At 41.0% G+C, this 24,327-nt stretch overlaps 1 protein-coding gene across 2 annotated transcripts in view; it reads right to left on the bottom strand.

Moving 5' to 3' along the window:
• The window catches only part of SLCO5A1 (solute carrier organic anion transporter family member 5A1), a 155,025-nt gene that overhangs the window by 13,396 nt on the left and 117,302 nt on the right, over positions 1-24,327 (bottom strand). For both annotated transcript variants that reach the window (XM_018058432.1, XM_013969151.2), the window contains exons 6-8: positions 5,504-5,663; positions 2,905-3,146; positions 604-668 (exon numbers count right to left, since the gene is read on the bottom strand). In XM_018058432.1, the coding sequence (XP_017913921.1) occupies positions 604-668; positions 2,905-3,146; positions 5,504-5,663 (467 nt within the window). The remainder of the gene's footprint in view (positions 1-603; positions 669-2,904; positions 3,147-5,503; positions 5,664-24,327) is intronic.

The following is a 24,327-nucleotide window of genomic DNA, read 5'->3' as shown; positions in this document are numbered from 1 at the left end:
CTCCTCCAGGGGATCCTCCCGACCCAGGGATCAAACTCGCGTTTCCTGCATTGGCAGGTGGATTCTTTACCACTGACCCACTAAGTAAAGCTTAGTCCCTGTGTATCAATTTGGACATCTTTTTTTCCATTTAGAATTTTTTATTTCTTTTCCTCAGAAAATCTGATCAGCATACTCTTTACCCAGTCCAGTACAATTACTAGAAAGAAATAAGGAACTGAAATTTTCGGACACACATACACACAAAGTAAGCACTAATTCCCACCATTTTCAAGTTACAAAGTCACAAAAAGGACAGAAACACCAGGACTGTAAGCCCACAACAGTTTCTTGGTTCAAGATTTCTTACTGTACAAAACTCTGGGGAATTTAGTCCAAGTGCATACTCAGAGTGAAAGAGAAACCAATCAAAAGTCAGTTTTGTTTTGTTTCATCAGTGACAGAGTTGGTTCAAATCAGAAAATGAGGAAGTTGCGCCTGCCCACTAACGTGTAAACTCCTAGCTAGTAACAAATGATCTGACTTGACATTTTTAAAGGACAGTGAAAATTTGGTATCTGCAAAGAGGAACTAAAAGGCACTGTGGGAAATTTAGGAACATACCAAGTGTTCTCAATAAAACAAACTGCATTCCCAGGGCAAAAGGCCTCTCTTCATCTTTTACAGACCTACAAAAAGGGAAAGAAATATTTTAGAACAAGGGCCTCAAGAAAATGAATGTCAAGTCCTATGACATTAGGACTGCTTAGCTGCAGGGCCAGGGACCACATAGATAATGGGCCAAAATACTGATTTCACTAGAAGTTACTAACAATAGTTGAACAAGACTGCTTATCGCTAAATCACTGAATAAAGGTCTACCCAGTGAAGACTCCAAAGAACTCTGATTAACTCCACTTTTTGTGTAAATAACAGGTGGAAGGACAAAGGTTCAGGCTGAAAGTACAGAAGCAGCTCTGAGCTTGCAAAATCAACTTTAAAAAAAAATTGGGAATCCTAACTATTGTATTCTTTTTCTGTTTGCCTGCACTTTCCAGAATGGCACACTGAAATTTACTTCTATAATTTCTCAAGGAAAAATATAGAGAAGAAAGTTTTTTTTCTAACAGGCCCAAAACGTATTGGAAATAAGTTCTAAAGTTAGAAACAGAATGAATCCTTCCCCGTCACCTCATTTTTTCTTCTTTTCCTAAAACTTAAGTTCCAAGTAAATCCCACATGGCAGGATGATTGGAGTCTACTGATTTTGTAATTAGCAAAGATTAAATGGCTCCTTTTCTGAAGTTTTGGGTTAGAAGACAACTAATGATCTGCCATGTTTAAACACTGTTAAACAGGCACCTCTTTTCTGGTTTTTTAACATCTCTTGTAGAATTAAAGTTCAAAGTATTAGATTAGCAATGATTCCCATTGTTTTCATGATGAAGTACTTCATCCTTTCTAGCCCATACACATGGGGTTCTCAGTATGCAATGTGAAATTCTCGAGGACCAGTGTGCTTGTCATCTTTTCCCCTAATTTCTTTATTTTTTCAAAGCAATTTCCCCAGTGTGGTACACACTGTTGTTACTCTATAAGTATCTGCTGACTGAGGATCTGAGGATTGGTCCCAAACCAATGGGACCAGTGGGACTCCTGGGTACCATTTGTTATCTTGCCATCAAGGAACTCATAAGCTGAGCAACATCTAACTCAGCATCCCATAGAAGGGAAGCCAGACTATGCAGAACTGGCAGGCAAGCAGCCCAACCTCCCTGCTAAGAAAGACATCTCAGCAGATGCATCCCACCAGAAGCCAGCATCCTGGGTTACCAAGGAGCCCAGGAAGGGCACAAAAGGGAGACTGGAGACTGGCACCCCTCCTTCCTTAATCCCCCTGCATCCCAGTCCCCCTAAAGCTGCTGTGGCCATGCTTTCATCTCTTCACCACACTGTCCACTCCCTTCCTTCGCCTATGGCCATCTTTACCTCAAACACCAACACTCTGATTTGAATGTGTTGGTGTCAACATTTTAAATAGAGCCTCCATTAAGGAAACCTCCACGTTCTCTCTCAGAAGTAAACACACACACACACAAAACGGGATATATAATACTGCAAAGAAAGCACAGCATGAACAACTTAAAATTACATTTTCTAGTCTGTCCTTTCCTTGATTCAATGCCAAAATGTTATATGATAGTGAAATTAATGAAATAAGCATTTGGAATTGCAAGCCCAGCAACAACGGTCACTGATGCTGGAGGTATTAACTACCTACAAGGTCAGAGATAATATTCTGAGGCATATGTACAATTTAGTGACTTCACCAAATGACTTGTCACCTCCTCTCAGGCCAGGCTTCTTGTAGCTAATACAGTCATAGCTTTCAGCTCCTGAACTTGAACCTTTCAGTAGAGACTTCAGGAACCAAAGGCATCCAGAAAAAGGTTCACTGAACTATGGGGATATAATTCATCTAAATAAAAAAAGTTCTGGAGTATGAAATGTTGCCATTGTTTAGTTGCTAAATCATGACTGACTCTTGTTACCCCATGGACTACAACCCACCAGGCTCCTCCGTCCATGGGATTTCTCAGGCAAGAATACCAGAGTGGGATGCCATTTCCTTCTCCACGGGATCTACCTGACCCAGGGATCGAACCCATGTCTCCTGTACTGGCAGGCAGATTCTTCACCACTGAGCCATCTGGGATGCTCAGTGAAATGTTACCGTCTTCCTTTCCCTTCCTGACATGGGAAAACTCCCTTCTCTTAAGTTCACCAGGTAAATGTCTCAGCACTTTCCTGCACAATCTCATTTTGCTCTCATCACCACTTTACCATATCAGTCCCCAGTCTGGGATAAAAATTCTGGCAATTCTGAGTGTATAACCCAACCTAGACGTTGAACACCATCCTCACCTGAGTGTTACTATGATGGCTGACGGTTGGGCGCATGCTGTGATGAAGGTCACTATGAACAGAAAAACTAAGAATGGGATGAGGGTGTTACAGGACCGTTTACACTTCCCAGACACAGCGTAGCCGTTCTCATTGAGGTACGTCTTGACGATAACCACGCGGAGCTGGCTGCGCTGTCCCACTGTGGGCGGCGTGATCACCTGGCGGCTCTGGACACAGGTGCATTCTGTGTAGTTCCGCATCTAAGTGGTAATAAAGATCAGTTGGATGCCGATCAAAAGCAAAATTCAGCATACGAACAGTCAGAGTTAAAAGGCTCTAAAATCATTCTAGCGTTTAAAAATATGCAGGATAGTTCATTGAAAGTATCTGCTGGGAGTTCCCTGGTGGCCTAGTGGTTAAGATTCCAGGCTTTCACTGTCACAGCCTGAGTTCAATCCCTGATCAGGGAACTGAGGTCCCACAAGTTGTGCAGCACAGCTCAAAAAAGAAAAAAAGAGAAGAAAATATCTTCCTCATTTTAACAGTAAGGATTCAAAAAGTGCATCTAACAACATCAAAATCTGCTGCTGACTGTTGTTTAAACTTTGATCAGAAGCCTCCAATACTCAATTCTATACTATTCATATTCATCAAAATCTGCTGCTCAGGGTTGTTTAAACTTTGATCAGAAACCTCCAATACTCAATTCTATACTAGTCATGTACATCAAAATCTGCTGCTCAGGGTTGTTTAAACTTTGATCAGAAGCCTCCAATACTCAGTTCTATACTAGTCATGTTCCATAAGGGCTTCCCAGGTGGCAAGGTGGAAAAGAACCCATCTGCCAGTGCAGGAGACCGAGGTTCAACCCCTGGGTTGGGAAGACCCCCTGGAATAGGAAATGGCAACCCACTCTGGTATTCTTGCCTGGAAAATCCCAGGGACAGAGGAGTCTGGCGGGCTACAGTCCATGGAGTTGCAAAGAGTCTGATGCAACTGTGCACAAGTACAGCCAAGTTCCATATCCTCATTTGGGGTCAAAATCAGATGCTGTTTCAATGGATGTTCATTCTTGGGCTCTCCAAACAGAGAAGCCCCTGGAAAACAGGAACTAAACCTTATTTTTATTTGTGCTCACCAGAGTGCTTAGCAAAACCCTGAAACAGTGTAGGATCAAATGTAAATATCTGTTAAATAAATGCAGAGAATTCACAATGCAACCATAATGACTTCAGTACCAACACTAGTAAATGTACCACTGGTTATTTCATTTGAAACCGGCTAATACAAGGGACTCAAAAGATGTCTCAAACGAAACAGCCAATGGACCTTTCTGCCTATTATGCTGCTTTTACTGAATGGACATCAGCTGAGCTCACTGTCATTGTGACCTCTCAGCCACCCAGAGAAGCAGGAGGCACAAATATGAAGATGGGGAGCTGCGTGGCCGCCTGTGCTCCAAGGACTGTGGGCCTCTTTGTATGAATGAGGGCCACAGACCAGAGGACTCAGTGGCTAAGTCCTTCCCCGGAGGGGAGTGAGTCCTCTGGTCTGTGGCCCTCATTTGAAGAGCAGGTCTCATTGTCCCTTTCAATTCAGTCACACCCTGCAGCTCACCAGTTATATAATGAGGAGCCAGCAAGAGGAATCTCAATTCATCACCATAGTTTAAAACTCAGAGATCAAATATGACATCCCCAAGACACGCAGTCAACGGTATCATCCCATATCACCTGCACAGAACAAACAAAGGCACCTTAACCTTTCAATGAAAGCAGCCGCCTACAGTCTGTTATTATGCAAAGAATGGAACCAGGCTCAATAAAGAACGGAGTAGAATATGAAAACCTTCTCCCACAGTATTACTGCCTATTTATAATTCACGGGAAAGTGAATTCTCAAAATACCCTATTCTTGAACTGACAGAAATAACTTTACGCTGAACGTTTAAAAAAAAAATCTGAATTGATAGTCTATGAAAAATGGCCACTGCCCACGTTCACAGGCTCTGAGCAGGGGAGGTGCTCTCCTATTCTCTTCTGGCAGCACAGAGCGTGGTCATCTCGACCTTCACATCCATCATTACAAGGGCCCTGTTGGGGCAGCAAAGGAGACATCCAGCACTCGACCTTATCAAGTTTCACTGGGTAGGCACAGGAAGTCACTAGAGGGGAATGATGTGGAATCAGATCATGATATTAACAAACTCCAATTATCCCTGGGAAATAAAATAATAGTATTTATTGCATAATTTCCTTTCCTCTGGGTTTTTGACAGAAGTGCATGTGCATTCATGCTCAGTTGCTGTAGTCGTGTCCAACTCATTGTGACCCCATGGACTGTGGCCCGCCAGGCTCCTCTGTCCATGGGATTCTCCAGGCAAGGATGCTGAGTGGGTTGCCACGCCCTCCTCCAGGGGGTCCTCCTGACTCAAGAACCAAGCCTGCACCTCCTGTGCCTCCTGCGTGGCAGGAGGAGTCTTTACCCACTGAGCCTCCGGGAAAGCCCTTGACAGAAAATAGCCTGTATCTTGTTCGAAGTTTTTGGAAAAGGGAGACTGAAGCCTTCTGTTTGCATATGAAATCTAACCCTACAGAAGCTTGTGAAATATACTCACCCCGGTGCTCACATTCCCACTATTAACACAGCCAGCCAGACAAGGGTTAAAGTATGTAATTCCATCCGATCCACAGACTGGCTCATATTCATGTGTTTTACAGCCACAATTAACATTGCAGCTTCCTGTCAGATTCCTATGCGGCATGGTCAGAGAGGGCCTAAGAGAGAGAAGCAGATCATGAGCCATTAACGTTTGCCAAAATAAAATTCACAGGACAGTTCCTGATGTTAAGTAAGGTGTCCGTTTTAGAGAATATGTCCCCATGAAATCAAAGCCATGGTACCAGGAAGTAGCACCCTAGACAATTATTTTTGTGACTTTAAAACAGAACAGAAAGAAAACATTTTTCGATTTTCCCACACTACAGACTTAGTACATTTGTATCATATTATTTATCATGCCTCAATTCCACCCTCCATCTTGGTAATCTGAGCTCAGAAGTTCTAACCTTCATAGAACTAAACTACTCACTCACTGCAGACACTTGGCTCTATATCGTAACAAACTGAGGCCTCAATTTCTTTAACTGTAAAACGGAAGAAATATTTTTGTGCCAAATTAATAATATTGTGATGAGGACATTAATATGGAATCCATCAATCAGAGCTGTCAACACAAGTTCCTTTGACCAAAAGCCTTTGCTCTGGAATAAATTATCAAAGAAAGACAAGGGACTCTAGAATATCAAAAGAAGGTGGATTTTTGAAGACCATCAGGAATCAGAGCACTGGTTTGATTCAGACAACCAGAGAAGAACAATTAAACTCTCCTTCCCTCAAGAATGCCCAGATGTGGGGCTTCCCTAGTGGCCCACTGGTTAAGAATCAGCCTGCCTGTGCATGGGACATGGGTTTGATCCCTGGTCTGTGAAGATTCCACAAGCAGAGGGGCAACAAAGCCGTGCACCACAACTACTGAGTCTACGTGCCCTAGAGCCCGTGCTCCTCAACGAGAAGCCACCACAACGAGAAGCCCGTACACTGCCACTAGAGAGTACCTGCCCGCCCCCGAAACTAGGGCCCACAGCCAGCAACGAAGACCCAGCCCTGCCAAAAGCGTTAAGAAACGAATGAGCAGATGCGGACTCACCGGCAAACATGATAGGTTCTATTTTCTCATGAGATCATGATTTCTGATTCAAAGAAATGATGCAATGTGGAAAACACAAATAAAATCAGTTCAGGGCAAAAAAGTCAAGTAAGGATATATAGGGCCAGAGGGAGAAGCATAAGGAGATGGCTAAGGAAAGGCAGAGGCAGCCAGGTACCCAGAGGGAACCCACGGAAGGATGAAGGGGCTCTGAGTTCTCACACCCAATGACCTCCTTCCTTTGCTTTCAAAGCCACCGTTTTTAGGTGTCACTCATGAAATACTGTTCCTAAAGCCACATGGGCTGGAAATGGTAGATTTCATTCACCTGTCCAGCTACTCATCATCCATTCATTCAACAGATATTTAAGAGTGTCAGTCATGTGCTAGGATTTACCTTTAATGACTGTGTTCAGAAACCATTCACCCAGAAGCCTCCTGTTGTTTGTTCAAAGGCTTTTCTCCTGCAGCCTCCCTCGCACCTCGATAACTGAGTCATCAAACTTGAACAAAAGGGACAAACTCATAACAATATTTAAACTTTATCAAGAAAGCCTTCCAAAGAGGGAAAAGTAAAATAAACTCTGGTCATTCCCATCCCTCCACTGAAGTAATTTTTATCACAAGACTCGTAATTATTGGGCTTCCCAGGTGGCGCTAGTGGTAAAGAACCCGTCTGCCAGTGCAGGAGACATAGGAGACACAGGCTTGATCCCTAAGTCAAGACGATGCCCTGGAGGAGGAAATGGCAACCCATGCCAGTATTCCTAACTGGAGAGTCCCATGGACAGAGGAGCCTAGTGGGCTATAGTCCATACGGTTGCAAAGAGTCGGACACAACTGAAGCGACTTAGCACTCGTAATTATTATGTTCATAATACCACAATACTTGATATTTTGAATCATACCATTTGACAGTTTGAATATACCTTTAAAAGGTGATTCTAAACCAGTAGTTCTCCACAGGGGCAATTTTGGCAGTGTCGAGAGACATTTTTGTTCATCACGACTAGAGGGGTGCTACTGACATCTAGTGGGTAGGGGCCAGGATTGCTTCTAAACATCCAACAGGGGCCTTCCCTGGTGGTCCAGTGGTTACGACTTCACCTTCCAGTGTAGGGGGGGCAGATTCGATCCCTGGTTGGAGAGCTAAGCTTCCACACACCTTGGGGTCAAAAAACACCCCAAAGCATAAAAAAGAAGCAATATTGTAACAAATTCAACAAAGACTTTAAAAACGGCCCACATCAAAGAAATCTTAAATATGTACATCAGTTCAGTTCAGTTCAGTCACTTAGTTGTGTCCGACTCTTTGCGACCCCATGAACCACAGCACACCAGGCCTCCCTGTCCATCACCAACTCCCGGAGTCCACCCAACCCATGTCCATTGAATCAGTGATGTCATCCAACCATCTCATCCTCTGTCGTCCCCTTCTCCTCCTGCCCTCAATCTAAATATATAGATATATATAAAGAACCCAACAATACCCAGAACAGCCCTTGCCCCACAAAAGAATAAACTAACCCAAATGTCAGTACCGTATACTGACCTGAGAAACTGTTCTAGACCTGTTTCCACATTTCATGGATGATGAAATGGATGTCCATGGAGGTCAAATGATTCATTATGAGGCTGACTAGTGCTATTTTAACTGGCATCACATAAAACATATTCTTTGTGCATTGCTCTTCACTAGTTCCTCAAGAGCCAAGTTGCAAGCCATGATCTAATAAAAGGAACTTTCATGCCTGCATGCAGAGTCACTAAAAATGATAGGCTTCAAATCCATACAACAGGGTTATTACTATGCCTATTTAGAAGTCACAAGGAATTTCTTATTAACAGCGTGCTTTGTATTCATTTATGACAGCCACAGATTCCAAATACCTCTCCTTTGTGGGTACGTCCACTCAAGAGAAAGGACTCTAAAGAGAATGTCGACACACATGACGACAGGAAAGCAAAAGGTTTCCTGAGTTCTGGAATCAAAGGCACAGTCCCAGGTCACCCCTGGGTACACTTGCTCTGCTCTTGAGATCATGATGTCTGATACAAAGAAATGATGGAGTATCAAAAGTTTTAACAAAATCAAAAGAAACAACAAATAAAAAAGCAGTGGGAAAGGCCATAGTGGTACAAAAAAAAAAAAAAAGAGAGATGCTGACACAGTTAATCCTTCACATTGTGCTGATTAAAAAAATTATTTTTAAAAATAATACTGTCAGGCTTCCCTGGTAACTCAGAGGGTAAAGCATCTGCCTGCAATGTGGGAGACCTGGGTTTAATCCCTGGGTCAGGAAGATCCCCTGGAGAAGTGAATGGCAACCCACTCCAGTATTCTTGCCTGGAGAATTCCAGGGACAGAGGAACCTGGCAGGCTACAAAGGGGGAGCAGAGTCAGACACGACTGAACGACTAACACTTTTACTTTCTTTCTGCCAATGCAGGAGACACGAGTTCAATTCCTGACCCCGGAAGATCCCACATGCCGTGGAGCAACTAAGTCCGTGCGCCACAACTATTGAGCCTGTGCTCTAGAACCCAGGAGCCGCAACCACTGAGCCCCTACCAGCAATTACTGAAGCCCGTGCTCCTCAACAAGAGACGCTACAGCAATGAGAAGCCCACACATCACATCCAGAGAGTAGCCCCTGCTCAGCACAACTAGAGAAAGCTCATGCATAGCAATGAAGACCCGGCACAGTCATAAATAAATAAATTATTTTTTAAAAGAAAGAATAATAATGTCTTATTTCACTATAACTTAGGCTCCAGAAGACAGACTGGGTTATAATAATAGTGCAAGTGTTGAAATCTGAGTCACACCAAGCAACCTCTTATTAGCTGAGCCAAGCCTGTCCTGGGAGAACACAATGCAATAGCACTGTAGGATCCACACTCATCCTTGTGCAAAGGGACGGTATCACCTTTCCAGTAAGCAAAAAATCTCCGACAAGTGAGCCTTGCAACCAAGAGGCTCATGTTGACTCAAGGTCCATGTAAGTGTTCTTTCCATGTCAGGAACAAGGACTCACTAACAAATGCCTTATAACTGCATGGTCCAAGCTGGAAACCTGAGTCACACATGACACATTACTATAAAAATCATGGAATAATAGAATTAGAGAGATGGGAGGAATTTCTGAGGTTAACTAAGATAACTGACTAATTTCAGAGCCTAGGAAACTGTGAGAGGTATAATGACATGCCCTACCATCACTGAAGCTTTAAGAAAACTAGCCACAGGGAGACCAAAATGAACAAAAAACAGGAAAGAAGAGCAAGCTTGTTGCTAATCTTCATTAAATCAACTGCTTAAGGATCGATGCTTATTTACAGTAATATACAACAATAAATGTCTTCCCAGGGGGCTCAGGGGTAAAGAATCCGCCTGCCAGTGCAGGAGATGCCAGAGACATGGGTTCAATCCCTGGGTCGGGAAGATCCCCTGGAGAAGAAAATGGCAACCCACTCTAGCATTCTTGCCTGAAAAATTCCATGGACAGAGGAGCCTGGAAGGCTATATAGTCCATGAGGCCGCAAAGAGTCATACACGACCAAGCGACTGAGCACACACCTACAACAATAAAACAGACAGTGATTTAATCTAAGCAGCGGGCCAAGGAGAAAAGGAAAGATACACCCATCTGAATGCAGAGTTCCAAAGAACAGCAAGGAGAGATAAGAAGCCTTCCTAAGTGATCAATGCAAGAAATAGAGAGGGAAAAAAGAATGGTAAAGACTAGAGATCTCTTCAAGAAAATTAGAGATACCAAGGGAACATTTCATGCAAAGATGTGCACAATAAAGGACAGAAATGGTATGGACTTAACAGAGGCAGAAGTATTAAAAAGAGGTGGCAAGAATACACAGAAGAACTATACAAAAAAAAATCGTCATGACCCAGATAATCACGATGGTCTGATCATTCACCTAGAGCCAGAGAGCCTGTAGTCCAAAGTCAAGTGGGCTTAGGAACGATCACTATGAACAAAGCTTGTGAAGGTGATAGAATTCCAGCTGAGCTATTTCAAATCCTACAAGATGATGCTGTGAAAGTGCTGCAACTCAATATGCCAGCAAATTTGGAAAAGTCAGCAGTGACCACAGGACTGGAAAAGGTCAGTTTTCATTTCAATCCCAAAGAAAGGCAATGTCAGCAATGTTCAAACTACCACACAATTGCGCTCATTTCACACTCCAGCAAAGTAATGCTCAAAATTCTCCAAGGAAGGCTTCAACAGTATGTGAACCGAGAACTTCCAGATGTTCAAGCTGAATTTAGAAAAGGCAGAGGAATCAGAGATCAGTTGCCAACATCCGTTGGATCAAAGAAAAAGCAGGAGAGCTCCAGAAAAAACATCTACTTCTGCTTCTTCGACTATGCCAAAGTCTTTGACTGTGTGGATCACAACAAATTCTGCCTCCTGAGAAACCTGTATGCACATCAAGAAGCAACAGTTAGAACCAGACTGGGAAAGGAGTACGTCAAGGCTGTATATTGTCATCCTGCTTGTTTAACTTATATGCAGGGTACATCATGTGAAATGCCAGGCTGGATGAAACACAAGCTGGAATCAAGATTGCCGGGAGAAATATCAGTAACTCAGATGACACCACCCTTATGGCAGAAAATGAAGAGGAACTAAAGAGCTTCTTGATAAAGATGAAAGAGGAGAGTTAAAAATTGGCTTAAAACTCAACACTCAAAAAAAACAAGATCATGGCATCTGGTTCCATGGCAAATAGACAGGGAAACAATGAAAACAATAACAGACTATTTTCTTGGGTTCCAAAATCACTGCAGATGGTAACTGCAGCCATGAAATTAAAAGATTCTTGCTCCTTGGAAGAAAGCTATGATAAAGCTAAACAGCACATTAAAAAGCAGAGACATCACTTTGCCAACAAAGGCCATCTAGTCAAAGCTATGGTTTTTCCAGTAGTCATGAATGGGTGTGAGAGTTGGACCATTAAGAAGGCTGAGCACCGAAGAATTGATGCTTTTGAACTGTGGTGTTGGAGAAGACACTTGAGAGTCCCTTGGACTGCAAGGAGATCCAACCAGTCCATCCTAAAGGAAATCAATCCTGAATACTCACTGGAAGGACTGACGATGAAGCTGAAGCTCCAATACGCTGGCCACCTGATGTGAAAAGCTGACTCATTTGAAAAGACCCTGATGCTGGGAAAGATTGAAGGCAGGAAAAGAAGGGAATGACAGAGGATGAGATGGTTGGATGGCATCACTGACTCAATGGACGTGAGTTTAAGCAGGCTTCGGGCGATGGTGCAGGACAGGGCTCTTTGAGTCCATGAGGTCTCAAAGAGTTGGACATGACTGAGTGACTGAACAACAGTTCTGTGTAAGTGGCCACACTTCAGCTTGAGCGTTCTGCTCCTTCCTCCTCTACTGTGGCTTTCCTGGCACTTAGTTCTCACTGTGCCTAAGCGTTAAGAGTCAGGAGCTGGTTTAGGGAATTCCCTGGCAGCCCAGTGTTAGGACTACCGTACTTTCACTGTGGAAGACAGGTTTAATCCCTGGTCAGGGAACTAAGATCTCACAAGCTGTGTGGCAAGACCAAAATATAAGAGTGGGTTCAACTCCATATCCACAATTCTCAAGCACCACAAACAAATCTAGAGAGATTCCATTTGTGTAATAAGGATCAGGCTATCCATATGCCAGGGTTCTTGGGGAAGATTAGATGAGTAAATAGACGTCCAGGGTCCAGCGTGTTCCTAGCATATAACAGGCACTGCGATGCTGGTGTGCTTTCTTTATCTAGACAGGGCAGAAGCCGGAAGGAAGAAAAGTAGCACAAAGAGCACAAAAGGCCTTCGTGATGATTTTCTTTAAAAAAAAAAAAAAAATGTCGTTTTCTCACCTACTCCTACTGAGAAATATTGGAAAACTAGGGCCTCCCTGGTGGCTCAAAGGTTAAAGCGTCTCCTAGGTTCATTTCCTGGGTAGGGAAGATCCCCTGAAGAAGGAAATGGCAACCCACTCCAGTACTCTTGCCTGGAGAATCCCATGGAGGGAGGAGCGTGGTAGGTAGGTTATAGTCCATGGGGTCGCAAAGAGTCGGATACAACTGAGCGACTTCACTCACTCACTCAGATGGGGATCCAGTTTCCTGCCTAATATTTAGTAACTCTGTGTGTGTGTGTGTGTGTGTGGGTGGGTGTGGGTGTGGGTGTGCGTGTGTGGATGCGTGTGTGTGTGTGTGCATGTGCACGCAAGCGTGAGCTCAGACTTGTCTGACTCTTCGCAACCCCATGGACTGTAGCCCGCCAAGCTCCTCTATTCATGGAATTTTTCCAGGCACAAATACTGGAGTGGGTTGCCATTTCCTACTCCAGGGGATCTTCCCGACCCAAGGATAGAACCCACATCTCTTGTGACTCCTGTGTTGGCAGGCGCATTCTTTACCAACTGGACCACCTGACCCTTGGGCCAAACCTAAGAGTCAATGGCTGTCAATGCCCCTCTTGCCTACAGGAGGCAAGAGAGACATAATCAACACAGAAGAAAATGAGATAATTCACGTGGATAGCTTATACTTCCCCAAGAACTACAGTCATAAAAGTTACCATTACTGTACCCAGTCATTCTTTTTATTGTTAAAGCTTCTTTTAGCTTCGTAGTTAACAAATTCAAACCAGGTGTAACTAGAAATTTACATATAAAACACTACAACTTATACAAACCATCTCTTTAAATCCAGAATAACTTTTAATAAAATTATGTATCCTCTGTATAACGTTTTGAAATGCATTTATTTTTAAAGTAATACATATTTATTGCAGAAATTTTGGAAAATACAAAAGGACTGAAAGATGAATTAAACTCACACAGTAATGCTATAATCCAGAAACATCCACCACTACGTGGTTAGTGTATTACTTTCTTTCACTGTTTTTTCAGTTGGCATACAAATTAATGTTAATAACATATTGTTATCATGATTTCAGAGGGTTCTAAATTCTGTTTTTCCTGCTAACATTACATGATAAACATTCTCTATTGACTATGTTAATATGAGGTTATAAACGGCAAATTTAGTCCTGAGTTTAACAATAGTCATAGGTTCAGGTTTAGTGTGCTTAAACAGATGTTATATAGTTTTATAGAGTTCCTATGATATTTTTAGATCTCAGTCACAAAATTTAAAAACTCACTGGAAAGAAAATCTGCTGTATTTTTTACCCTCTCGATACTCTTAAAATGAAAACAAATTGGGTTTGTATCTCCCAAGTAGAGCCAAAAATAGATAAAATCACATACTTGCAGCTAGAAATTAACTGTAAGTCTAATAATAGAAGTAGCCAAGATAACCAGAGGATTCCCTGGTGGCTCAGACGGTAAAGCGTCTGCCTGCAATGCGTTGAGACCCGGAGTTCAATCCCTGGGTCAGGAAGATCGCCTGAAGAAGGAAATGGCAACCCACTCCAGTACTCTTGCCTAGAAAATTCCATGGATGGAGGAGCCTGGTGGGCTACAGTCCATGGGGTCGCAAAGAGTCGGACACAACTTCACTCACTCACTCAAGATAACCAGAAATACATATACCTATACATAGACATATATAAGATCCTTTAAGTAAACTGTTCTCTATTTTTGAGGAATTTCCTTTAAAATTAGTTATAATAGATAAAAGATCTGGAATGGCACCCCAAAAAAGAAGCAATAGAAAAAAAACTAGAGCATTAAACTGTCTGAATGGTTTAGTTAAGAGAAATCAGGAATGCGCTGACTAGAAATGCTAGTCACCCAAGGGCTGGTAGTAGAATAATACTATCTAAATAGTGGCAGTGTGTTGAATATGCTCCTTTGTGCTATACAGTAGGACCTTGTTGTTTATCCATTCTGTACAAGATTCTTTGCATCTGCTAATCCCCAACTCCCCGTCCTTCCCTCCCCCACCACCTCCCCCTTGGCTACCACAAGTCTGTTCTCTATGCTGATTCAAAATCCTGTGATAAACCATAATGGAAAGGAATGCTTTTAAAAACGTTTATAGGTGCGTAAGTGAGTCACTTCGCTGTACAGCAGAGATTAGCACAACACTGTATATCAACTATTCTCCAATTAAATAAAAATATTTAAAATAAATAGTGGCAGGATGGCAAGTTCAGGAGTGGTGACTTGAAATATACCTTTCAGCAAAGATCTGAATTAACAGACTGTATTTAATTTCTATAGTCTTAACCTCGGCACAATGAAACTATATTAAGAGAAGTAACTTCAGGGGAATACCCCAGTCCCTGAGATTTTGGACCTGTGGGCAGGTAGACCCACTCCATCCAACAGTCACTGCTGAACTCAGAAAATAGAAAATGCTTCTTCATCATGTCATAGCTCAAGAAATCATCCCTAGAAAACAAGTCTCAAAATCAGAAGATGATATAATAGACTTTAGTTTAAGTTCAAAAATATGACATTGACGAAAGATAATAAAGCAAGAATTATTAAGTGATTTATCAGACTTGGTAATGTTGAAAAATTTTGTAAATGGACATCAGACTTAACCTCACTTGAACACATTTTTGAAGGTAAAGAGCAAGTAACTCACACTATACAATGTGTTTATATAAAGTATTGGTTTGGAGTAGGAAATGGTAACCCACTCCAGTATTCTTGCCTAGAGAACTCCATGGACAGAGGAACCTGGTGGGCTATAGCCCATGGGATCACAAAGAGTCCGACACGAGTGAGTATACACACACAAAGTATTGCTTAAGCTACAGTTTTCACTCTTTTGGCTACAAAATGACTAGGACACACCTGCGTGAAACACAGTTCAGTGACACAGAGGGAAAGCAAACCCCATTTCTTAATTAAAACTGCAGGGACATTGTGAGTGCTGGGGAAGTAGATGTAATTACTTGAGTTAGAAGTGGGCCAGGATACTATCTAGAGCTACTAGGATCTTTCGTGATGAAAAATGATCACACTCTCAGATCTGAATTTTTTTTTACCTTCAATTTTGCCTTCTTGGGGTTAGAACACTTAACATGAGATATCTACCCTCTTAACAAAATTTTAAGTGTACAATACAGAATCGTTGACTAAAGCTATACAGCAGATGTCTAGAGCTTACTCACCTTTTTTGTCAGTACTGTTTTTAGAAAAATGAAGACTTATTTTGAAGGGAAGTCAATAAATCTTTAATAGGATCTATATGGAATGACAAGGTTAATATTACTGTTTAAATGACCAGCAAACACACGGAGTATTTGGACCAAAGTTTAGCAGTTTTCAGTGTCTGCCTGTCTCACAAAGATGTGTGTGCATCAGTGAGTGCTCAGTAGTGTCTGACTCTTTGCGACCCCATGGACTGTAGCCTGCCAGGCTCTTCTGTCCGTGGGATTTCCCAGGCAAGAATACTGGAGTGGGTTGCCATTCCCTTCTCCAGGATCTTCCTGACCCAGGCAGTGAACCCGCATGCTCCTACTTGGCAGACAGGTTCTTTACCACTGAGCTACGACACTTCTCTCTAAATTCAGAAGATAAAGGAAATTGGAGACCTGATGTTTTGTGCGGTGGGAGGGATTGTCCAGGGCCATTTAGTGAAGTGGGCTTGCCTCCTTTTGGCATCATCAACATTAAAGCTTATTCATCTTGCTTTATTGAAATGTGGTTTCCACTGATTAGTAACTCCATATTTCCCCCTCACCCAGACCCTGGCAACCACTATTCTGCATTTTCATTTTATGATTTTAACTATTTTAGATACTTCCTGTAAGTGGAATTGCACAATATTTGTCTCTCTGATTCTTGATTTCACTTAGCATAATGCACTCAAGATTCATCCATTCTGTCGCATATTACAGAATTTCATTTTAAAGGCTGAATCATTTTCCATTATATGTACAGACATTTATATATTATAAATATTTCTATGACATTTCATTCATCCATTGATGGGCCATTGAGGTTGTCTCTACATCTTGGCTATCAAATCTGAATTTTCTAAGGGAACCACTAATAACACATCAGGTTCATTCTACAAAAAAACAAACAAACGAAACAGTGACTCCATTTGGGCTCAACAGGAAAAGTTCATCCTCCTAAAACATCCCAGCTGCATCCCAGGAACTTAGGTATCTCTTGAGTACTCGATGCTAATTCAAAGATGGGTTAGTCATTCACTACTTTAATGTCAGAAAATTCACCATGTTGGTGAGCCTGGAGCTTGTCATACAAACCTTAATAAATGGAATTGGCTTTTTATATTGTGCTTCCTTCTTTATGTTTCTTTTCTTCTTTCTGGACAGTTTAATAAGCAAAAACATCACATTCAAAATCCAAATCCTAGCTCTATCATTTTCTAGTTGTGTGACTTTAAGCAAGTTATTTTATCCCTCTGAATCCCTTTCTCCTCCTATTTAAAATGATAAAAATAACATCAAAGAGTTATTTAACAATTGCTTATTATTGTAGGTTTTATTCCATTTTAGCCTCTCTATAATTCTAAGAGATCGTTACTATTATTAGCCCACCTTAACTATGAGGAAATTGAGGTACAGAGAGGTAAGGAATTTGCCAAGTACCTTATTCAATCTTCAGAGCAATTCAACAGTGTTAATACTATCCACATCCTCACCCTAAAGATGTGGAAACCGAGCGCAGAGATGATTAATCTGCCATACTCACACAGTGAGGATGCGGCAAGGCCATGTAGTGGTACACTACTCAAAGAAACGGATGCGTTCTCTACAGTTTTCTGAGTAAAGAGGTGATGTGTGCACTCAGCTATGTGCCTACATGGAATGCAAAGTGTGAAACAGCACCTCAGTGTACGGCTCAGAAAGGACAACAGCTCTAAAATAGATAATCTGGTTTCATTCTGTTCCACTCATTATTAACTGATGACTTTGGGCAAATCGTTAACTCTAAGCCTTGGTTTCTTTAACTGAAACATGTTGCTAATAACATATACAGCAAAGTGATATAGTAAGCAGTGTATATAAAAGATATGTACGACTGCCAATCACCATCCCTGAGCCCAACAGGTGTCTAACAAGGGCTCCTCTCTTCCTGCCACTCCCTTCATCTCTATCAGCTCTAAAGGAGAAAAATCCCACATGCAAGCTCAAAATCAAGCACAGCTGTTTTTACTAGGCAGGCCAACCATGTACTGATGAACATGTTGTGCACTGCACAAAAGCACCCAGCCAAGGGAGCAAGGAGAGGTTGAAATGTAGCCCATTCCCTGTATGGAGAAAGGGCCCCATGATTCTTCACACAAGTGTCTGAAAGTGTCAAACCTGGGCAGCTGTACCACCCATTCAACTTGAATTCTCTCCCTAGAAGTATTTGGGGAACCAGAGGAATTCTCCAAGGAAACTGGGTTTTTCTTCCACCAATTTAATAAATTTTGATGAAGTCAGGCTGCAAATACTAGAATGAATGGACCCTTGCAGCAACCCCTGGCACTCTAAATCAAGTTTCTCTTTGTTGAATACAATTAAATGAGAAAAAGTATACCATAAGTCATGGATTTAGATAATTACAATGTTTATTTACATCTTACTAATTTCAGCATCACTATTTAAGTAATGTCCCAGCAGAAAGGTAGGTGCCAGACATTCGTTAATCTTTCAAATAGGGGGAAAAAAAAAAAAGAATTGCTTTGCATAATCTATAAAGGAAGGCAGTAAAGCCAAGAAACTAACTTTTTTTCAACATATACTAAGTGCTGGATTCTGGGAAATATCTTCCTGTACATAATTCTCAATATCAAAGCTACAAACATTTGTTTATAATATTTAAATGCTTCAAACTGGAGGTTTAGGATGGAGGAAGGAAACATTGACTTTTCATTTGTTACACTTCTGCAGTATTTTAATTCTTTCAATCACATGTGTTTTACTTTAATTATGCTTACAACCAGGTATGAATGACATTAATTCCATTTTATATACGAGGAAACCAAGAGTCAACAATATTAGATTATTTTTTACAAGGTCACACAGCTAGGAAATGATGGCACAAGTACTTGCCTTTGAAAATAATACTACCTTTGACCAAGGAACGAGAGGGGAGACAAATTCAAGGAATTCTTTCTTGGGGCCTCAGTTTTCTCACTAATAAGGCACACTGGGTTGTCTGACAAGAAAAGCAAGGTAAGGTTAAGGTAAAAAATTTGAAGAAAGAAATTTTTTAAAATGGAACCACCAATGCAGGGCATAGGAGAGGAAGCTGACTAGGGCCAAGTAAATGGATTGCTCAGCAAAGATGAGGGCCTGCTAAGAATGGAACTCATAAATCTGTAATGGAGCCAATCAGCACAATTATGTAATTTTTTCCCAGTAGTGCTGGGGAGTCCAGAATCAGTTAATTCAGGATTGGCAAGACTAATGTGGGTTTAAGCAAAAGCTTTAGAAGTCTTGAGGGGACTTGCAATTTAAAAGCAGATAAGACAGGGAATCTGCCTTCCATCTCTTCCGAGAAAGCACTTAAAAGTAAGTATGATGAAAAAGGATCGAGCTTGCAAAAAGAAATGGAAAGAGTGACACCAGACTCAAGTGGATAAGCAAAGGGGCCTGTGAAATGAGCAGATACCACCTTGGAGAGAAGCCAGCCTACCCCATGGAATCTCTACAAAGCTATGAACCCAAACCCAGCAGCAGCCAGAATCCAACCACAAGGCTGAAAACAATGGGACTCACTGGAGATGAGAGAAAAAACCGAATCAGTGGGCCTTTCCATTCTCATACCCACACACCTGCATCCCCAATGCAGAGCTCTGAAATTCATCAAAAAGCTCTTCTTCAAAAGAAACAGGAAAACATTTTAAGAGTTAAGCTTCTACCTTAGATATAGACAACCCAGAATAAAATTCCCTCATTCTTGCATGAAAGGAGGTGGGGAAGAGAAGGGGACATATAACCTGAATGATGCTAGATGAGTCTTGTCAACCTGTAAAACCTAGAGTAAACAAACAGAAAAATTGACTTTTAAAATTAAATGATAAAATATAAGTAAAAGAAACAAAGTTAAAAAATTGGAATTATATGCACAGAGAGATCTGAGAAGATATTACTCTTGCTAAAATAACATCAGGATGTTATGAAAAAGGAACACTCACAATACAACAATGAGAAAAATTATTCTCAAAATTTTAAGTTTACATAAAAAATAAAAATCAGGTTTGGAGAAATATCATAGAAAACAGCATATGAAATGTGAGAGAACAAATTAAACATACAGGCAACCAGTCTATAAGTTCCAACATCTGAATAATAGGTGCCCTGGAAAACATGGGGAAAATGAAGAGGAGAGAATGAGTTAAAGATATTGATGAAAATCTACCTGAGGTAAAAAAAAAAATTAAAAAGGCATGTGTTAGATTAGAAGAGTTCCAAGAGTATCTAATACACTGAATGAACAAAGCCCTAGGCCAAGACATTCATGCATCCATGCACCCATGCACTCATTCATTCAACAAACACTGTTGCAGATGCATTTTTTTTAGTGAAAGTCACTCAGTCATGTCCAACTCTTTGCAACCCCATGGACTATACATCCATGAAATTCTCCAGGCCAGAATACTGGAGTGGGTAGCCATTACCTTCTCAAGGGGATCTTCCCAACCCATGGATTGAACCTAGGACTCTAGCATTGTAGGCAGATTCTTTACCAGCTGAGCTACCAGGAAGCCCTGTTGTAGAATGAGGCTGCAAATGTTATGTAGGCAACTATAGTAACTGTTCTCAAGAAGCTAATATTTCAGAGAAAAAAAGACAACAGGAAAGCAAGTAAACAAGATAATTTCAGATAGTGGCAAGTGCTATGAGGAAGCTAAAGAGAGGTGATATGATAAACGATGAGGGGGGAGTGAGCTCCTTAGATTGGACAGGAGGGGGAATTCTCTCTGAGAAGGTGACATTCTGAAGACAAAATTACAGGGCAGAGCATTCCTTATGAAATTTCAAAACACCTTGAATGAAAAATATCCTCAAAACTTCCAAACAAAAGCTGGTCACAGAGAGATGAGAACTTGGATTGAAATTAAATTTGTTAAGTATCTGCAGCATTAAATGACAGATAATAGGCACTTCCCTGGTGGTACAGTGGTTAAGCATCCACCTGCCAAGGCAGGGGACATGGGTTCAGTCCTTGCGCTGGGAAGATTCCACATGCCAAGGGCAATTAAAGCACATGAGCAGCAAGTACTGGGTCCATGCGCCCTAGAGCCTGTGCTCCACAACAAGAGAAGCCACCACAATGAGGAGCCTGTGCAACTCAACGAAGCGTAGTACCTGCTCACCGCAACTAGAGAAAGCCCACTTGCAGCAAAGACCCAGTGCAACTCAAAAATAAATGAAAAAATAAAAATGCTAGCTGGCCAAACAATGGTTTAAAAGTTCTCAGAAAAACAAATATTTAACCTATAATTCTATACCCACTCTAACTACCATTTAAATGTGAAAGAATAATAAAGACATGTTAATAAACTTACGGATTGAGAAAGCTTTTCTTACCATGAACCCTTCCCTAGGAAGTTATCCAAGGACTTTTTTCTGGCAGAAAGAAGAGTTAACAAATAAATAACTACATAGACAACTACCAGTGGGTACAACTGAGATCTATGAAAGGAAGTTCATGGAAATAAGTTATGCAAAAGAGCATTCAGTCCAGCTGAAACAAGATTATGGAGAGTTTCTGGAAAAAGAAGGATTTAATGAACCAGAAAGTATAATTGAGAACTTATATATACGGGCAAGATAAAGGTCCTTAGTAGGAGAAAGAACAGGCCTTTGGAACTCAAAGACAAACAACACAAGAAATTCATGGTCCAAATATGATACAGTTTTGAGCAGATTCCCTTTCCCGACCTACTTAGTAGATGACTACTTCTTCCTCCATCCCTCTATTTTCTGAGGGAAATGAACCAGTCTCTGTACTTACGAGCACCACATGAAGGAGCCCTTTGGTGAGATGCTAGGATCATGATAGAGGAATTCAATAAACTTCATTTGCAAAATGAACAGTAGGTCCTGGGCCCCATCCAATCACCACCTCACCCCGAGCTCTAGAATGCCTAGCAGCTAGGCTTAAAACCCTGAACCCACCACGACACAGCCCCAGCCAAGAGACAGGAGCAGCCTTCTCTTGAGGAGTTGAAGCACCTCAGAAGTAAGACTTCAGGTTCTGACAGCGAACACCACAGTGAAAATGCCAGCTGTCTCCCTGCAGGTACCCTGCGGTGAGATCCACCAAATGACAAGCCCTACCTTCAGACACAGAGCCCTACTTCTCAGCCTTTTAAATTCACACTTTTTAATACTGAGAGAAAGCTCAGGCTGGCTTGAAATTTGAGGGAAACTTTCAATAGAAGGGAGACAGCAAAACAGAAAGCAAGCACTCAGAGGATACAGCCAATTCAGGAAGGAAAAGAAACTCTAAATAATGTTGCAGAAATAAGAGATGCTATCCCATCCATGAAGCAAGAAGACTAGGAGTAGGGAACAAACATCAAGAGAGAACTTTGGAAACTAAAAACCACAATAGCTTTAAAAAAGAATTCAGCAGAAGGCTGGGAAAATAAAGTTCAAGAAATCTTTCCCAAAAAATAGGACCAAAATTAGATAGAAAATAAGCTGTAAAGATTAAGAAAATGAGAGAATCAGTGAAGGAGCAATAAGAGAGAAAAAAAAAACTGTGGGGGAGAAAATATCAACACTGAATTTTTTTAAAAAGTTAAAAATGGAAATGAAAAACATGATCTCCAGACATTTAAAGTTCATCAAGTGCTTAGAGGAATAAAAAAAGAAAAAAGAAAAGAAAAAGACCCACCCCAAAGTGTATCATGGTGATATCTGGGAATACTGGAAATAAACAGAAACTTCCAGGAAGGAAAAGTAAGACACATACCAAGGACTGGGAAAAAGGAAGGCCAAAATTCCCACAACAGCATTAGAAATTAGACAACAATGGAATGAAAACTTTAAATTTTTTTAGTGAAAGTGATTTATCCAATCCAAAATTTTTTACCTAGCCAATTTGGTAATAAAACGTAATTTTTTTTTAAAAAGGCTATTTCATGAAAAATCTCAAAAAAGTAACCACCTTTACAGGCTTCCTATAGCCACTGGAAGATATGCTCTAATAAAATGAGGGAGTAAGACAAAAGAGAGACCTTCACAGATCCCAGAAAACCAAGGATCAGTACAGAGAGAGGCATCTAGGATTCCCAGGTGATGGTGGGGCAGCAGTCCCACAGAAATACCATACAGATGACTCCAAGGGGTGGGGGACTGTATTCCTGAGTTCATCAGATGGGCAAAAAGTAACATTGAGATTTCTTGAGTCTTCAGAGGATATGGGAAGCTAGTTTCAAATTCAAAGAAAACAAAGGAAATGAAAATAAAGTGATGATTTAATTCCAGGAAAATCACTGCTGTACAAAAGAGGAAATCTAATCATGATACAGTGCTTGAACCTCAGCTGCTAACAATACTGTCATGATCATACCATGAAAATATCAAAAAAGAATTTGAGAGCAACTTGGGAAGAAAATGCTAAACTTCTCATTTACCAAGACAGGAAGTCAAAAATAATGTCTCAGTTTGCTTAATTTATACAGTATGCTTTAAAAATACAGAGGTAAATACCAGAAGAGATAGCTAAAAAGAATTTTAAATTATCATCCCTGGGAAGCAAGGTTAATCAGGAGACTGATGGGTTTTTCTTACAAATTTTAAAAATTCTATTTATGTTTGCCAATTGTAGTAAAAATAATTTGATGGAAATTATTCTTAATGTATTAGTGATGACTAATAACCATAGCTAACTTATCTCTGAGCACTTATTCTGTGCCAGAAGACCTGAGAGCTTTATACATGTTTCTTGTGTAATCCTTGCCCGTGATCATTAAGTCAACAGACCAAATGTTTGGGTCCCTGAAAAACACATGTGTTGAAAATTAATGCTCCAGGTTGATGGTATTTGGAGTTGAGATCTTTGGGAGGTGATTCAGTCATGAGGGTGGGGCTCTTACGAGTGGAATTAGTACGAGCCTTATAAAAAGGACCCTCAGGAGAAGCCTCACCCCCTCCACCATGTGAGGACACAGCAAAAGACAGCCACTGATGATCCAAGAAGCAGGCCCTCACAAGACATGGAATCTACTAGCACCTTGATCTTGGACTTCCCAGCTCTGGAACTGTGAGAAATAAGTTCCTCTTGTTTCTAAGTCACCTAATCTATGGTGTTCACTTACCACAGCCTGAACAGGTGTGAATACCTCGGTTTTGCCATCTGTAAAATCAGGATGATAACAGTATCTACCTAATTAGTGCCGCTGGTGAGGATAGATGAGTTAATATACAGAAAGCAGTTAGAAGAATGCCTGACACGCAACAGTGTTAACATAAGGGTTAGCTATGCATTGACCATCATCAACATGATTACTCACACAGAAAGATCTCCAACCTATATTGTTACATTAAAAAAAATTAAGCCCAGAAAAGTATATATAGGGTGCTACTTTTTGGATATAAATCAGGGAACACTGAAAAGACACATTCACACTTTCTTGTATAAGGAATATCCTTGAAATGATACACAAGAAATGAATTAAAGTGGCTCCCTGGTTTGTCTTTGGGGAGAAGTGGGATAGAGGACTTGAGGTACATTGTATTTTCATTGAACTTTGTTTGGAAATTATGTGAATGTATTACCTATTCAAATCTTTACATTAAAGAAAAAGAACAGT

Source organism: Capra hircus, chromosome 14, assembly GCF_001704415.2.
Source record: "Capra hircus breed San Clemente chromosome 14, ASM170441v1, whole genome shotgun sequence".
NCBI classification, from domain to species: domain Eukaryota; kingdom Metazoa; phylum Chordata; class Mammalia; order Artiodactyla; family Bovidae; genus Capra; species Capra hircus.
Note: the sequence above shows the minus strand (reverse complement) of the source record. Positions and strands in the feature narration are given on the sequence as shown.